At 30.8% G+C, this 17,775-nt stretch overlaps 1 protein-coding gene across 1 annotated transcript in view; it reads left to right on the top strand.

Moving 5' to 3' along the window:
• The window catches only part of LOC120635539, a 55,684-nt gene that overhangs the window by 36,467 nt on the left and 1,442 nt on the right, over positions 1–17,775 (top strand). Inside the window, exon 2 of the mRNA XM_039906557.1 lies at positions 16,374–16,906. Coding sequence (XP_039762491.1) covers positions 16,374–16,906 — 533 coding nt within the window. The remainder of the gene's footprint in view (positions 1–16,373; positions 16,907–17,775) is intronic.

Here is a 17,775-nt window from a genome sequence, read left to right as displayed (position 1 = left end):
TATCCAAATCTACAATTGATATCGATATCGATTTTAATTTCGATATCGATAAAGACATCAATTTTAATATCGATATCGATTTTATTATCGATATCGATATCGGTAGTTATCATTTATATCGATATCGATATAGATATCGATTATAGTATCGATATCGATATAAATAATCACTATCGATGTCGATATCGATACTAAAATCGATATTTTTATCGATATAAAATATAACTGTCGATATCAATATCAATATCGATACTAAAATCGATATCTATATCAATATCGATATAAATAATAACTATCGATATCGACATCGATATCTTTATCGATATCGATATGAATAATAACTGTCGATATCAATATCAATATAAATAATCACTATCGATATAGATATTAAAATCGATATATTTATCGATATAAAAATTTGGATAACGATATTGATAAAGATATCGATTTTAATATCGATATCGATTTCGATATCTTTATCAATATCGATATCGATAGTTATTATTTATATCGATATCGATTTTAATATCGATATCGATATTGATATCGAGTTTAATATCGATACCGATATAAATAATAACTATCGATATTGATATCGATACTAAAATCGATATCAATATCGATATCAATATTATAATCGATATCGATAGTTATCATTTATATCGATATCGATATAGATATCGATTTAAATATCGATATTAAAATCGATATCTTTATCGATATTAAAATTTGGATATCGATATTAAAATCGATATTTTTATCGATATCGATTTAAATAATAACAATCGATATCGATATCGATTTTAATTTCGATATCGATAAAGACATCAATTTTAATATCGATATCGATAAAGACATCCATGTCGATATCGATAGTTATTATTTAAATCGATATCGATTTTAATATTGCTTAAGATATCGATTTTAATATCGATATCCAAATCTACAATTGATATCGATATCGATTTTAATTTCGATATCGATAAAGACATCAATTTTAATATCGATATCGATTTTATTATCGATATCGATATCGGTAGTTATCATTTATATCGATATCGATATAGATATCGATTATAGTATCGATATCGATATAAATAATCACTATCGATGTCGATATCGATACTAAAATCGATATTTTTATCGATATAAAATATAACTGTCGATATCAATATCAATATCGATACTAAAATCGATATCTATATCAATATCGATATAAATAATAACTATCGATATCGACATCGATATCTTTATCGATATCGATATGAATAATAACTGTCGATATCAATATCAATATAAATAATCACTATCGATATAGATATTAAAATCGATATATTTATCGATATAAAAATTTGGATAACGATATTGATAAAGATATCGATTTTAATATCGATATCGATTTCGATATCTTTATCAATATCGATATCGATAGTTATTATTTATATCGATATCGATTTTAATATCGATATCGATATTGCTATCGCGTTTAATATCGATATCGACATCGATGGTAATTATTTATATCGTTATCGATAAAGACATCAATTTTTATATCGATATCGATAAAGACATCAATTTAAATATCGATATCGATAAAGACATCCATGGCGATATCGATAGTTATTAGTATATCGATATAGATATCGATTTTATTATCGATATCGATATCGGTAGTTATCATTTATATCGATATCGATATAGATATCGATTATAGTATCGATATCGATATAAATAATCACTATCGATGTCGATATCGATACTAAAATCGATATTTTTATCGATATAAAATATAACTGTCGATATCAATATCAATATCGATATTAAAATTTGGATATCGATATCGATAGTTATTATTTATATCGATATCGATATAGATATCGCTTTTAATATCGATATCGATAGTTATTATTTATATCGATATCGAGAAAGTCATCAATTTAAATATCGATATCGATAAAGACATCCATGTCGATATCGATAGTTATTATTTATATCGATATCGATTTTAATATTGCTTAAGATATCGATAGTTATTATTTATATCGATATCGATATCGATACTAAAATCGATATTTTTATCGATATAAATTATATCTTTATCAATATCGATATTGATAGTTATTATTTATATCGATATCGATATAGATATCGCTTTTAATATCGATATCGATAGTTATTATTTATATCGATATCGATAACGTCATCAATTTTAATATCGATATCGATAAAGACATCCATGTCGATATCGATAGTTATTATTTATATCGATATCGATTTTAATATTGCTTAAGATATCGATTTTAATATCGATTTTAATATCGATATTGATATCGATATCCAAATTTTAATATCGATATCGATATCGATATTAATATTGATATCGATAGTTATCATTTATATCGATATCGATAAAGATATCGATTATAGTATTGATATCGATATAAATAATCACTATCGATGTCGATATCGATACTAAAATCGATATTTTTATCGATATAAATTATAACTGTCGATATCAATATAAATATCGATATTAAAATTTGGATATCGATATCGATATCGATATCTTTATCAATATCGATATCGATAGTTATTATTTATATCGATATCGATATAGATATCGCTTTTAATATCGATATCGATATGAATAATAACTGTCAATATCAATATCGATATAAATAATAACTATCGATATCGATATCGATATAAATAATACCTATATCGATATGGATTTTAATATCGAAATCGATATAGATATCGATTATAGTATCGATATCGATATAAATAATCAATATCGATATCGACATCGATATTTTTATCGATATCGATATAAATAATAACTATCGATATCGATATCGATACTAAAATCGATATTAATATCGATATAAAAATTTGGATATCGATATTGATAAAGATATCGATTTTAATATCGATATCGATATCGATATCTTTATCAATATCGATATTGATAGTTATTATTTATATCGATATCGATTTTAATATCGATATCGATATTGATATCGATTTTAATATCGATATCGATATCCAAATTTAATATATCGATATCGATATCGATATTAATATTGATATCGATAGTTATTATTTATATCGATATCGATATCGATATAGATATCGATTTTAATATCGACATCGATATCGGTAGTTATCATTTATATCGATATCGATTTTAATATTGCTTAAGATATCGATTTTAATATCGATTTTAATATCGATATTGATATCGATGTCCAAATTTTAATATCGATATCGATATCGATATTAATATTGATATCGATAGTTATTATTTATATCGATATCGATTTTAATATCGACATCGATATCGGTAGTTATCATTTATATCGATATCGATTTTAATATTGCTTAAGATATCGATTTTAATATCGATTTTAATATCGATATTGATATCGATATCCAAATTTTAATATCGATATCGATATCGATATCGATATTAATATTGATATCGATAGTTATCATTTTTATCGATATTGATATAGATATCGATTATAGTATTGATATCGATATAAATAATCACTATCGATGTCGATATCGATACTAAAATCGATATTTTTATCGATATAAATTATAACTGTCGATATCAATATAAATATCGATATTAAAATTAGATATCGATATCGATATCGATATCTTTATCGATATCGATAGTTATTATTTATATCGATATCGATATAGATATCGCTTTTAATATCGATATCGATATGAATAATAACTGTCAATATCAATATCGATATAAATAATAACTATCGATATCGATATCGATATAAATAATACCTATATCGATATGGATTTTAATATCGAAATCGATATAGATATCGATTATAGTATCGAAATCGATATAAATAATCAATATCGATATCGACATCGATATTTTTATCGATATCGATATAAATAATAACTATCGATATCGATATCGATACTAAAATCGATATTAATATCGATATAAAAATTTGGATATCGATATTGATAAAGATATCGATTTTAATATCGATATCGATATCGATATCTTTATCAATATCGATATTGATAGTTATTGTTTATATCGATATCGATTTTAATATCGATATCGATATTGATATCGATTTTAATATCGATATCGATATCCAAATTTAATATATCGATATCGATATCGATATTAATATTGATATCGATAGTTATTATTTATATCGATATCGATATCGATATAGATATCGATTTTAATATCGACATCGATATCGGTAGTTATCATTTATATCGATATCGATATAGATATCGATTATAGTATCGATATCGATATAAATAATCACTATCGATGTCGATATCGATACTAAAATCGATATTTTTATCGATATAAAATATAACTGTCGATATCAATATCAATATCGATATTAAAATTTGGATATCGATATCGATATCGATATTAAAATCGATATCTATATCAATATCGATATAAATAATAACTATCGATATCGACATCGATATCTTTATCGATATCGATATGAATAATAACTGTCAATATCAATATCGATATAAATAATAACTATCGATATCGATATCGATATAAATAATACCTATATCGATATGGATTTTAATATCGATATCGATATAGATATCGATTATAGTATCGATATCGATATAAATAATCACTATCGATGTCGATATCGATACTAAAATCGATATTTTTATCGATATAAAATATAACTGTCGATATCAATATCGATATCGATAAAGACATCCATGTCGATATCGATAGTTATCATTTATATCGATATCGATTATAGTATCGATATCGATATAAATAATCACTATCGATGTCGATATCGATACTAAAATCGATATTTTTATCGATATAAATTATATCTTTATCAATATCCATGGATGTCTTTATCGATATCGATATTTAAATTGATGTCTTTATCGATATCGATATATATCGATAAAGATATCGATGTCGATATCGATATTAAAATCGATATTTTTATAGATATCGATTTTAATATTGCTTAAGATATCGATTTTAATATCGATATCGATATCAATATCCAAATTTTTAATATCGATAGTTACTATTTATATCGATATCGATATCGATATAGATATCGATTTTATTATCGATATCGATATCGGTAGTTATCATTTATATCGATATCGATATAGATATCGTTTATAGTTTCGATATCGATATAAATAATCACTATCGATGTCGATATCGATACTAAAATCGATATTTTTATCGATATAAATTATAACTGTCGATATCAATATCAATATCGATATTAAAATATGGATATCGATATCGATATCGATATCTTTATCAATATCGATATAGATAGTTATTATTTATATCGATATCGATATAGATATCGCTTTTAATATCGATATCGATAGTTATTATTTATATCGATATCGATAAAGTCATCAATTTTAATATCGATATCGATAAAGACATCCATGTCGATATCGATAGTTATCATTTATATCGATATCGATATAGATATCGATTATAGTATCGATATCGATATAAATAATCACTATCGATGTCGATATCGATACTAAAATCGATATTTTTATCGATATAAAATATAACTGTCGATATCAATATCAATATCGATATTAAAATTTGGATATCGATATCGATATCGATATTAAAATCGATATCTTAAGCAATATTAAAATCGATATCGATATAAATAATAACTATCGATATCGATATCGATAGTTATCATATCGATATCGATATAAATAATAACTATCAATATCGATATCGATAGTTATCATTTATATCGATATCGATATAGATATCGATTATAGTATCGATATCGATATAAATAATCACTATCGATGTCGATATCGATACTAAAATCGATATTTTTATCGATATAAAATATAACTGTCGATATCAATATCAATATCGATATTAAAATTTGGATATCGATATCGATATCGATATTAAAATCGATATCTATATCAATATCGATATAAATAATAACTATCGATATCGACATCGATATCTTTATCGATATCGATATGAATAATAACTGTCAATATCAATATCAATATAAATAATAACTATCGATATCGATATAAATAATACCTATATCGATATGGATTTTAATATCGATATCGATATAGATATCGATTATAGTATCGATATCGATAAAGATATCGATGTCGATATCGATAGTTATTATTTATATCGATATTGATATAGATATCGATTTTAATATCGATATTGATATTGATATCGACAGTTATATTTTATATCGATAAAAATATCGATTTTAGTATCGATATCGATATCGATATTAAAATCGATATCTTAAGCAATATTAAAATCGATATCGATAAAAATATCGATTTTAATATCGATATCCAAATTTTAATATCGATAAAGATATCGATTTTAATATCGATATCGACATCGATATCTTTATCGATATCGATATAAATAATAACTATCGATATCGATATCGATACTAAAATCGATATCAATATCGATATCGATATAAGTCAAAATCATAAGTCAAAGTTATAAGTCATAAGTAAAAGTCGACGTCGTAAGACAAAATCATAAGTCTACATCGTCAGAGAAAGTCATAAGTCTAAGTCATAAGACAGCCATAAGTCAAAGTCATAAGACAAAATCATAAGTCTACATCGTAAGAGAAAGTCATAAGTCTAAGTCATAAGACAGTCATAAGTCAAAGACATAAGTCAAAAACATAAGTCAAAGAACTAAGTCAATGTTATAAGTCATAAGTCAAAGTCGACGTCGTAAGACAAAATCATAAGTCTACATCGTAAGAGAAAGTCATAAGTCTAAGTCATAAGACAGTCATAAGTTAAAGTCATAAGTCAAAGACATAAGTCAAAATCATAAGTCAAAATCCTGAGTCAAAGAACTAAGTCAAAATCATAAGTCAAAGTCGACGGAGTAAGACAAAGTCATAAGTCTACATCGTAAGAGATAGTCATAAGTCAAAGTCATAAGACAGTCATAAGTCAAAGACATAAGTCAAAGAACTAAGTCAAAGTTATAAGTCAAAGTCCTGAGTCAAAGAACTAAGTCAAAATCATAAGTCAAAGTCGACGGAGTAAGACAAAGTCATAAGTCTACATCGTAAGAGATAGTCATAAGTCAAGGTCATAAGACAGTCATAAGTAAAAGACATAAGTCAAAATCATAAGTCAAAGTTATAAGTCATAAGTCAAAGTCGACGTCGTAAGACAAAATCATAAGTCTACATCGTAAGAGAAAGTCATAAGTCTAAGTCATAAGACAGTCATAAGTCAAAGTCATAAGACAAAATCATAAGTCTACATCGTAAGAGAAAGTCATTAGTCTAAGTCATAAGACAGTCATAAGTCAAAGTCATAAGTCAAAGACATAAGTCAAAATCTTAAGTCAAAGTCCTCAGTCAAAGTCCTGAGTCAAAGGACTAAGTCAAAATCATAAGTCAAAGTCGACGGAGTAAGACAAAGTCATAAGTCTACATCGTAAGAGATAGTCATAAGTCAAGGTCATAAGACTATCATAAGTCAAAGACAAGTCAAAATCATAAGTCAAAGAACTAAGTCAAAGTTATAAGTCATAAGTCAAAGTCGACGTCGTAAGACAAAATCATAAGTCTATATCGTAAGAGAAAGTCATAAGTCTAAGTCATAAAACAGTCATAAGTCAAAGTCTTAAGTCAAAGACATAAGTCAAAATCTTAAGTCAAAGTCCTCAGTCAAAGTCCTGAGTCAAAGGACTAAGTCAAAATCATAAGTCAAAGTCGACGGAGTAAGACAAAGTCATAAGTCTACATCGTAAGAGATAGTCATAAGTCAAAGTCATAAGTCTACATCGTAAGAGAAAGTCATAAGTCTAAGTCATAAGACAGTCATAAGTCAAAGTCTTAAGTCAAAGACATAAGTCAAAATCATAAGTCAAAGTCCTCAGTCAAAGTCCTGAGTCAAAGGACTAAGTCAAAATCATAAGTCAAAGTCGAAGGAGTAAGACAAAGTCATAAGTCTACATCGTAAGAGATAGTCATAAGTCAAGGTCATAAGACAGTCATAAGTCAAAGACATAAGTCAAAATCATAAGTCAAAGAACTAAGTCAATGTTATAAAGTCATAAGTCAAAGTCGACGTCGTAAGACAAAATCATAAGTCTACATCGTAAGAGAAAGTCATAAGTCAAAGTCATAAGACAGTCATAAGTGAAAGACATAAGTCAAAGAACTAAGTCAAAGTTATAAGTCAAAGTCCTGAGTCAAAGAACTAAGTGAAAATCATAAGTCAAAGTCGACGGAGTAAGACAAAGTCATAAGTCTACATCGTAAGAGATAGTCATAAGTCAAGGTCATAAGACAGTCATAAGTAAAAGACATAAGTCAAAATCATAAGTCAAAGTTATAAGTCATAAGTCAAAGTCGACGTCGTAAGACAAAATTATAAGTCTACATCGTAAGAGAAAGTCATAAGTCTAAGTCATAAGACAGTCATAAGTCAAAGTCATAAGACAAAATCATAAGTCTACATCGTAAGAGAAAGTCATTAGTCTAAGTCATAAGACAGTCATAAGTCAAAGTCATAAGTCAAAGACATAAGTCAAAATCATAAAATTTGGATATTGATATCGATATCGATATTAAAATCGATATTTTTATCGATATCGATTTTAATATTGCTTAAGATATCGATTTTAATATCGATATCGATATCAATATCCAAATTTTTAATATCGATAGTTACTATTTATATCGATATCGATATCGATATAGATATCGATTTTATTATCGATATCGATATCGGTAGTTATCATTTATATCGATATCGATATAGATATCGTTTATAGTTTCGATATCGATATAAATAATCACTATCGATGTCGATATCGATACTAAAATCGATATTTTTATCGATATAAATTATAACTGTCGATATCAATATCAATATCGATATTAAAATATGGATATCGATATCGATATCGATATCTTTATCAATATCGATATAGATAGTTATTATTTATATCGATATCGATATAGATATCGCTTTTAATATCGATATCGATAGTTATTATTTATATCGATATCGATAAAGTCATCAATTTTAATATCGATATCGATAAAGACATCCATGTCGATATCGATAGTTATCATTTATATCGATATCGATATAGATATCGATTATAGTATCGATATCGATATAAATAATCACTATCGATGTCGATATCGATACTAAAATCGATATTTTTATCGATATAAAATATAACTGTCGATATCAATATCAATATCGATATTAAAATTTGGATATCGATATCGATATCGATATTAAAATCGATATCTTAAGCAATATTAAAATCGATATCGATATAAATAATAACTATCGATATCGATATCGATAGTTATCATATCGATATCGATATAAATAATAACTATCAATATCGATATCGATAGTTATCATTTATATCGATATCGATATAGATATCGATTATAGTATCGATATCGATATAAATAATCACTATCGATGTCGATATCGATACTAAAATCGATATTTTTATCGATATAAAATATAACTGTCGATATCAATATCAATATCGATATTAAAATTTGGATATCGATATCGATATCGATATTAAAATCGATATCTATATCAATATCGATATAAATAATAACTATCGATATCGACATCGATATCTTTATCGATATCGATATGAATAATAACTGTCAATATCAATATCAATATAAATAATAACTATCGATATCGATATAAATAATACCTATATCGATATGGATTTTAATATCGATATCGATATAGATATCGATTATAGTATCGATATCGATAAAGATATCGATGTCGATATCGATAGTTATTATTTATATCGATATTGATATAGATATCGATTTTAATATCGATATCGACATCGATATCTTTATCGATATCGATATAAATAATAACTATCGATATCGATATCGATACTAAAATCGATATCAATATCGATATCGATATAAGTCAAAATCATAAGTCAAAGTTATAAGTCATAAGTAAAAGTCGACGTCGTAAGACAAAATCATAAGTCTACATCGTCAGAGAAAGTCATAAGTCTAAGTCATAAGACAGCCATAAGTCAAAGTCATAAGACAAAATCATAAGTCTACATCGTAAGAGAAAGTCATAAGTCTAAGTCATAAGACAGTCATAAGTCAAAGACATAAGTCAAAATCATAAGTCAAAGAACTAAGTCAATGTTATAAGTCATAAGTCAAAGTCGACGTCGTAAGACAAAATCATAAGTCTACATCGTAAGAGAAAGTCATAAGTCTAAGTCATAAGACAGTCATAAGTTAAAGTCATAAGTCAAAGACATAAGTCAAAATCATAAGTCAAAATCCTGAGTCAAAGAACTAAGTCAAAATCATAAGTCAAAGTCGACGGAGTAAGACAAAGTCATAAGTCTACATCGTAAGAGATAGTCATAAGTCAAAGTCATAAGACAGTCATAAGTCAAAGACATAAGTCAAAGAACTAAGTCAAAGTTATAAGTCATAAGTCAAAGTCGACGTCGTAAGACAAAATTATAAGTCTACATCGTAAGAGAAAGTCATAAGTCTAAGTCATAAGACAGTCATAAGTCAAAGTCATAAGACAAAATCATAAGTCTACATCGTAAGAGAAAGTCATTAGTCTAAGTCATAAGACAGTCATAAGTCAAAGTCATAAGTCAAAGACATAAGTCAAAATCTTAAGTCAAAGTCCTCAGTCAAAGTCCTGAGTCAAAGGACTAAGTCAAAATCATAAGTCAAAGTCGACGGAGTAAGACAAAGTCATAAGTCTACATCGTAAGAGATAGTCATAAGTCGAGGTCATAAGACAGTCATAAGCCAAAGACATAAGTCAAAATCATAAGTCAAAGAACTAAGTCAAAGTTATAAGTCATAAGTCAAAGTCGACGTCGTAAGACAAAATCATAAGTCTACATCGTAAGAGAAAGTCATAAGTCTAAGTCATAAGACAGTCATAAGTCAAAGACATAAGTCAAAATCATAAGTCAAAGTCGACGGAGTAAGACAAAGTCATAAGTCTACATCGTAAGAGATAGTCATAAGTCTAAGTCATAAGACAGTCATAAGTCAAAGTCTTAAGTCAAAGACATAAGTCAAAATCATAAGTCAAAGTCGACGGAGTAAGACAAAGTCATAAGTCTACATCGTAAGAGATAGTCATAAGTCAAAGTCATAAGTCTACATCGTAAGAGAAAGTCATAAGTCTAAGTCATAAGACAGTCATAAGTTAAAGTCATAAGTCAAAGACATAAGTCCAAATCATAAGTCAAAGTTGACGGAGTAAGACAAAGTCATAAGTCTACATCGTAAGAGAAAGTCAGAAGTCTAAGTCATAAGACAGTCATAAGTCAAAGTCATAAGTCAAAGACATAAGTCAAAATCATAAGTCAAAGTCGACGGAGTAAGACAAAGTCATAAGTCTACATCGTAAGAGATAGTCATAAGTCAAGGTCATAAGACAGTCATAAGTCAAAGACATAAGTCAAAATCATGAGTCAAATAACTAAGTCAAAGTTATTAGTCAAATTCAAAGTCATAAATCTAAGTTAATGTCGTAATTCGAAAGTCAAAAACATAAGTCAAAATCATAAGTCAAAGTCGACGGAGTAAGACAAAGTCATAAGTCTACATCGTAAGAGATAGTCATAAGTCAAAGTCACAAGACAGTCATAAGTCAAAGACTTAAGTCAAAGAACTAAGTCAAAGTTATAAGTCAAAGTCCTGAGTCAAAGAACTAAGTCAAAATCATAAGTCAAAGTCCTCAGTCAAAGTCCTGAGTCAAAGAACTAAGTCAAAATCATAAGTCAAAGTCGACGGAGTAAGACAAAGTCATAAGTCTACATCGCAAGAGATAGTCATAAGTCAAGGTTATAAGACAGTCATAAGTCAAAGACATAAGTCAAAATCATAAGTCAAAGAACTAAGTCAAAGTTATAAGTCATAAGTCGACGTCGTAAGACAAAATCATAAGTCTACATCGTAAGAGAAAGTCATAAGTCTAAGTCATAAGACAGTCATAAGTCAAAGTCATAAGACAAAATCATAAGTCTACATCGTAAGAGAAAGTCATAAGTCTAAGTCATAAGACAGTCATAAGTTAAAGTCAAAGTTAAATGTTTGCACTAATGCGAAATCGCTACACATTAAATATAGTATAATGAAATCTGATAACAAAGTACAAACAACCTGGAAAATAGTTAATTACGAGTCAGGAAAAACTAAATCTCGTGATGTGGATTTTGAACTTATTGTTGATAACAATAAAGTGACGTCTGACAGGGAGGTTGCTAATACTTTCGAAAACTTCTTTCAGAATGTTCCCATTTTGTTAACAGATTCTCTTAGCTCTTCACCAATAGCAGCTCAGCGTATATTGAGAGATAATGTTAAAGAGTGCAATGTTTTATTTAATTTTAAACATATATCTGCAATAGATATTGTAAAGAATTTCAGGTTATTAAAGTTGAAAAAAACCGGTGATCTGTGGGGTATGTCGGTGATGGTCATTTCTAACATTATTGACGTTATTGCCCCTTATCTAGCTGTAATTTTTAATGAATGTGTTGATATGGGTATTTTTCCGAACCTAATGAAATGTAGTAAATTAATACCCCTTTTTAAATCCGGTCATAAAAATGACCTTAACAATTACAGGCCTATTTCAATCTTGCCAACTCTTAGTAAGGTCTTTGAAAAAATTATACTTTATCAACTTTTAAATCATTTTAATGTAAATAACTTACTTCATCCGGAGCAGTACGGCTTCACTAAAGGTCGTAGTACAACGGATGCAGGCGCAAGACTCATAAAGCATATTTACGATGCCTGGGAACGTTCGCAGAATGCCATTGGTGTTTTCTGTGATCTGTCCAAAGCATTCGATTGCGTTGAACACAAAACGTTGTTATTAAAACTAAGCCACTATGGCATCAAAAACGTTGCACTCAATTTAATTGCCTCTTATCTAAGTGATAGAGTTCAAAGGGCGTATGCGTAAAAGACATAAAGTCTAAGGGATCATCTGCCTTAATGAGTGTCCCACAAGGCTCAATTTTGGGTCCCTTATTGTTCTGGTGTATATAAATGATCTGCCACACCATGTCAGGGGCACTTGTGAGATTGTACTGTTCGCAGATGATACATCTCTCATTTTTAAGACTGATAGAAACAAAGATAATTTTGACGACGTAAACCGTGCTTTGTCACATGTGTCAGACTGGTTTACTGTTAATAACTTACTTTTAAATGCAAAAAAAACCAAGTGTTTGGAATTTGCTTTGCCTAACGTAAAAAAAATTGATAAAAACATCATAATAAATGGAGAAACACTTGAAATAGAAAACTCCACTGTTTTTCTAGGAGTGACCTTAGATTGTAAGCTACAGTTGGGTACCCATATAGAAAGCCTAGCGAGTAAACTCAGCTCAGCTGCATATGCAATCAGGAAAATTAGACAGCTTACCGATGTTGAAACAGCTAGGCTTGTTTATTTCGCATACTTTCACAGTATTATGTCCTATAGGATCTTGCTGTGGGGAAAAGCTGCAGATATTGAAAGTATATTTATACTACAGAAAAGAGCCGTACGATCAATATATAAACTTGGATCACGCGAATCGCTTCGTGAAAAATTTAAACAAATAGGTATTCTTACAGTAGCTTCGCAATACATTTATAATAATATAGTCTTTGTGAGGCAAAATATTACTCTTTATAAATCAAAAGCTGAAATTAACAATCGACTTACCAGAAACGGTCATAAATTAGTGATATCTGCATATCGTCTGCGAAAGGTGCAGAACTCCTTTGTGGGGTTGAGTATACGCTTTTACAACATGATTCCTAAGGAAATTCTTGACCTACCAATGCATACATTTAAAAAATGTGTAAAAACGCATCTAGTACAGCGAGGTTACTATACATTTGATGAATTCCTCAATGACAAGGTAGAATGGAAGCAGTCAGCCTAGCTCTCATCTCCCGCAAGATAGCAAAATGATTGTAAATGTTGATGTTGGAAAAGAGCAACTACTGAGTTTCTTGCCGGCTCTTCTCGGTAGAATCTGCTTTCAGATAAGTCAAAGTCGACGGAGTAAGACAAAGTCATAAGTCTACATCGTAAGAGATAGTCATAAGTCAAGGTCATAAGACAGTCATAAGTCAAAGACATAAGTCAAAATCATAAGTCAAAATCCTGAGTCAAGAACTAAGTCAAAATCATAAGTCAAAGTCGACGGAGTAAGACAAAGTCATAAGTCTACATCGTAAGAGATAGTCATAAGTCAAAGTCATAAGACAGTCATAAGTGAAAGACATAAGTCAAAGAACTAAGTCAAAGTTATAAGTCAAAGTCCTGAGTCAAAGAACTAAGTCAAAATCATAAGTCAAAGTCGACGGAGTAAGACAAAGTCATAAGTCTACATCGTAAGAGATAGTCATAAGTCAAGGTCATAAGACAGTCATAAGTAAAAGACATAAGTCAAAATCATAAGTCAAAGTTATAAGTCATAAGTCAAAGTCGACGTCGTAAGACAAAATCATAAGTCTACATCGTAAGAGAAAGTCATAAGTCTAAGTCATAAGACAGTCATAAGTCAAAGTCATAAGACAAAATCATAAGTCTACATCGTAAGAGAAAGTCATAAGTCTAAGTCATAAGACAGTCATAAGTCAAAGACATAAGTCAAAATCATAAGTCAAAGAACTAAGTCAATGTTATAAAGTCATAAGTCAAAGTCGACGTCGTAAGACAAAATCATAAGTCTACATCGTAAGAGAAAGTCATAAGTCAAAGTCATAAGACAGTCATAAGTGAAAGACATAAGTCAAAGAACTAAGTCAAAGTTATAAGTCAAAGTCCTGAGTCAAAGAACTAAGTCAAAATCATAAGTCAAAGTCGACGGAGTAAGACAAAGTCATAAGTCTACATCGTAAGAGATAGTCATAAGTCAAGGTCATAAGACAGTCATAAGTAAAAGACATAAGTCAAAATCATAAGTCAAAGTTATAAGTCATAAGTCAAAGTCGACGTCGTAAGACCAAATTATAAGTCTACATCGTAAGAGAAAGTCATAAGTCTAAGTCATAAGACAGTCATAAGTCAAAGTCATAAGACAAAATCATAAGTCTACATCGTAAGAGAAAGTCATTAGTCTAAGTCATAAGACAGTCATAAGTCAAAGTCATTAGTCAAAGACATAAGTCAAAATCATAAGTCAAAGTCCTCAGTCAAAGTCCTGAGTCAAAGGACTAAGTCAAAATCATAAGTCAAAGTCGACGGAGTAAGACAAAGTCATGTCTACATCGTAAGAGATAGTCATAAGTCAAGGTCATAAGACAGTCATAAGTCAAAGACATAAGTCAAAATCATAAGTCAAAGAACTAAGTCAAAGTTATACGTCATAAGTCAAAGTCGACGTCGTAAGACAAAATCATAAGTCTACATCGTAAGAGAAAGTCATAAGTCTAAGTCATAAGACAGTCATAAGTCAAAGACATAAGTCAAAATCATAAGTCAAAGTCGACGGAGTAAGACAAAGTCATAAGCCTACATCGTAAGAGATAGTCATAAGTCTAAGTCATAAGACAGTCATAAGTCAAAGTCTTAAGTCAAAGACATAAGTCAAAATCATAAGTCAAAGTCGACGGAGTAAGACAAAGTCATAAGTCTACATCGTAAGAGATAGTCATAAGTCAAAGTCATAAGACAGTCATAAGTCAAAGACATAAGTCAAAGTTATAAGTCAAAGTCCTGAGTCAAAGAACTAAGTCAGAATCATAAGTCAAAGTCGACGGAGTAAGACAAAGTCATAAGTCTACATCGTAAGAGATAGTCATAAGTCAAGGTCATAAGACAGTCATATGTCAAAGACATAAGTCAAAATCATAAGTCAAAGTTATAAGTCATAAGTCAAAGTCGACGTCGTAAGACAAAATCATAAGTCTACATCGTAAGAGAAAGTCATGTCTAAGTCATAAGACAGTCATAAGTCAAAGTCTTAAGTCAAAGACATAAGTCAAAATCATAAGTCAAAGTCGACGGAGTAAGACAAAGTCATAAGTCTACATCGTAAGAGATAGTCATAAGTCAAAGTCATAAGACAGTCATAAGTCAAAGACATAAGTCAAAGAACTAAGTCAAAGTTATAAGTCAAAGTCCTCAGTCAAAGTCCTGAGTCAAAGAACTAAGTCAAAATCATAAGTCAAAGTCGACGGAGTAAGACAAAGTCATGTCTACATCGTAAGAGATAGTCATAAGTCAAGGTCATAAGACAGTCATAAGTCAAAGACATAAGTCAAAATCATAAGTCAAAGAACTAAGTCAAAGTTGCGACCCGCCGTGGGACCTGCAGGCGGAGGTGCTCGCACAGGTGCACCGCTACCGGTCCAGCATGAGGACTCGAGGGGAAAGACCAGGACTGGAGGAGATTGGGAGACTCCGTACCCTCGGAAGAGAGGTCCTGGTCCAGAGATGGAGAGAAGACCTTGAGTCCCCGGTGGCGGGCATCTGGACGGTGGAGGGCATCCGGCCCCACCTAGACCGGTGGCTGAAGCGGCGCCATGGCGCGCTGACATATCGCCTCGTGCAGGTGCTTACCGGACACGGCTGCTTCGGTAACTACTTGCACGGGATCGCGAGGAGGGAGGCCTCGCCGATCTGCCATGAGTGTGGCGCGCCTGAAGACACGGCGCTCCACACCTTGGCACTATGCGCGTCATGGGCGCCGCAAAGACACGCGATGGTGTCACTCCTGGACGGTGACCTCTCGCTGCCGAGAGTTATCAATCTGATGCTCGGCAGTGAAGAGGGATGGTCTACTGTCGCCTCCTTCTGCGAAGCCGTAATGGGTTTGAAGGAGGCCTCGGAGAGGGAGAGAGAGCAGGCGGCTGATGCTCTTCCCCTCCGAAGAAGGAGAACAGGTGGCAGGAGGCGCAGATATGCGCACCTTATGCCACCTCCGTAGACACCATTGCGTGCCTCCGGCGAGTGCGCCGGGGCGTCAAAGTTGTATGCGACCGCGATCCTTTGTGCGCGGGCGGCTCCGCTGGGTTTTAGTGGGTATTCTGGCTGATACTTCATCGGCCAGCGAGTCCCACATACCCTGCTGGAGGCTGCACAGTTCTGGCTGCGCAGCCTCCAGAAGGGATGCCTAAACGCATTTCCCAGCGACAAAAAAAAATAAATAAATAAATAAATAAAAAAAAAAAATGGTTAGGTTAGGTTAGGTTAGGTTCCCGTGTGGGGTTGCTAGTCCCCCATCGGGCGCGTCCCCGGGTGGTGGATAGGGGAATGCCTCCCAAATATGGGGGGTACCGGGGAAACCCGGCGCGAACCAAAACTAGCACGAGGCGGGGTGGGGCGCTTCTGTGCGCTGCCACTGAGGGTGGGGCGCTTCTGTGCGCTGCCACTGAAAATATGATGTAAGTTTATTGTTTAAATAAAATAAAGCAAAATCTAGCCCGGCGAAGCGGGCTGAGAACACTAGTTTTTAATAAAATTCAATTGGTATTATGAGTTAAATGAAAAGAGATCTTACATAGCAAAAATACTTTATTATTTACACGGTAAATAAACTACGCTTAATTCTTACTTATAATTAAAATATTAATAGTATCATTATTGTTTATAATTATTATTGTACAGTTATAGAGGATTTGGGTAACATTGCTTTTCTGATCAAATTTTGATTACGAAAAACCAGGACATTAT

Source organism: Pararge aegeria, chromosome 27, assembly GCF_905163445.1.
Source record: "Pararge aegeria chromosome 27, ilParAegt1.1, whole genome shotgun sequence".
Lineage (NCBI taxonomy): Eukaryota > Metazoa > Arthropoda > Insecta > Lepidoptera > Nymphalidae > Pararge > Pararge aegeria.
Note: the sequence above shows the minus strand (reverse complement) of the source record. Positions and strands in the feature narration are given on the sequence as shown.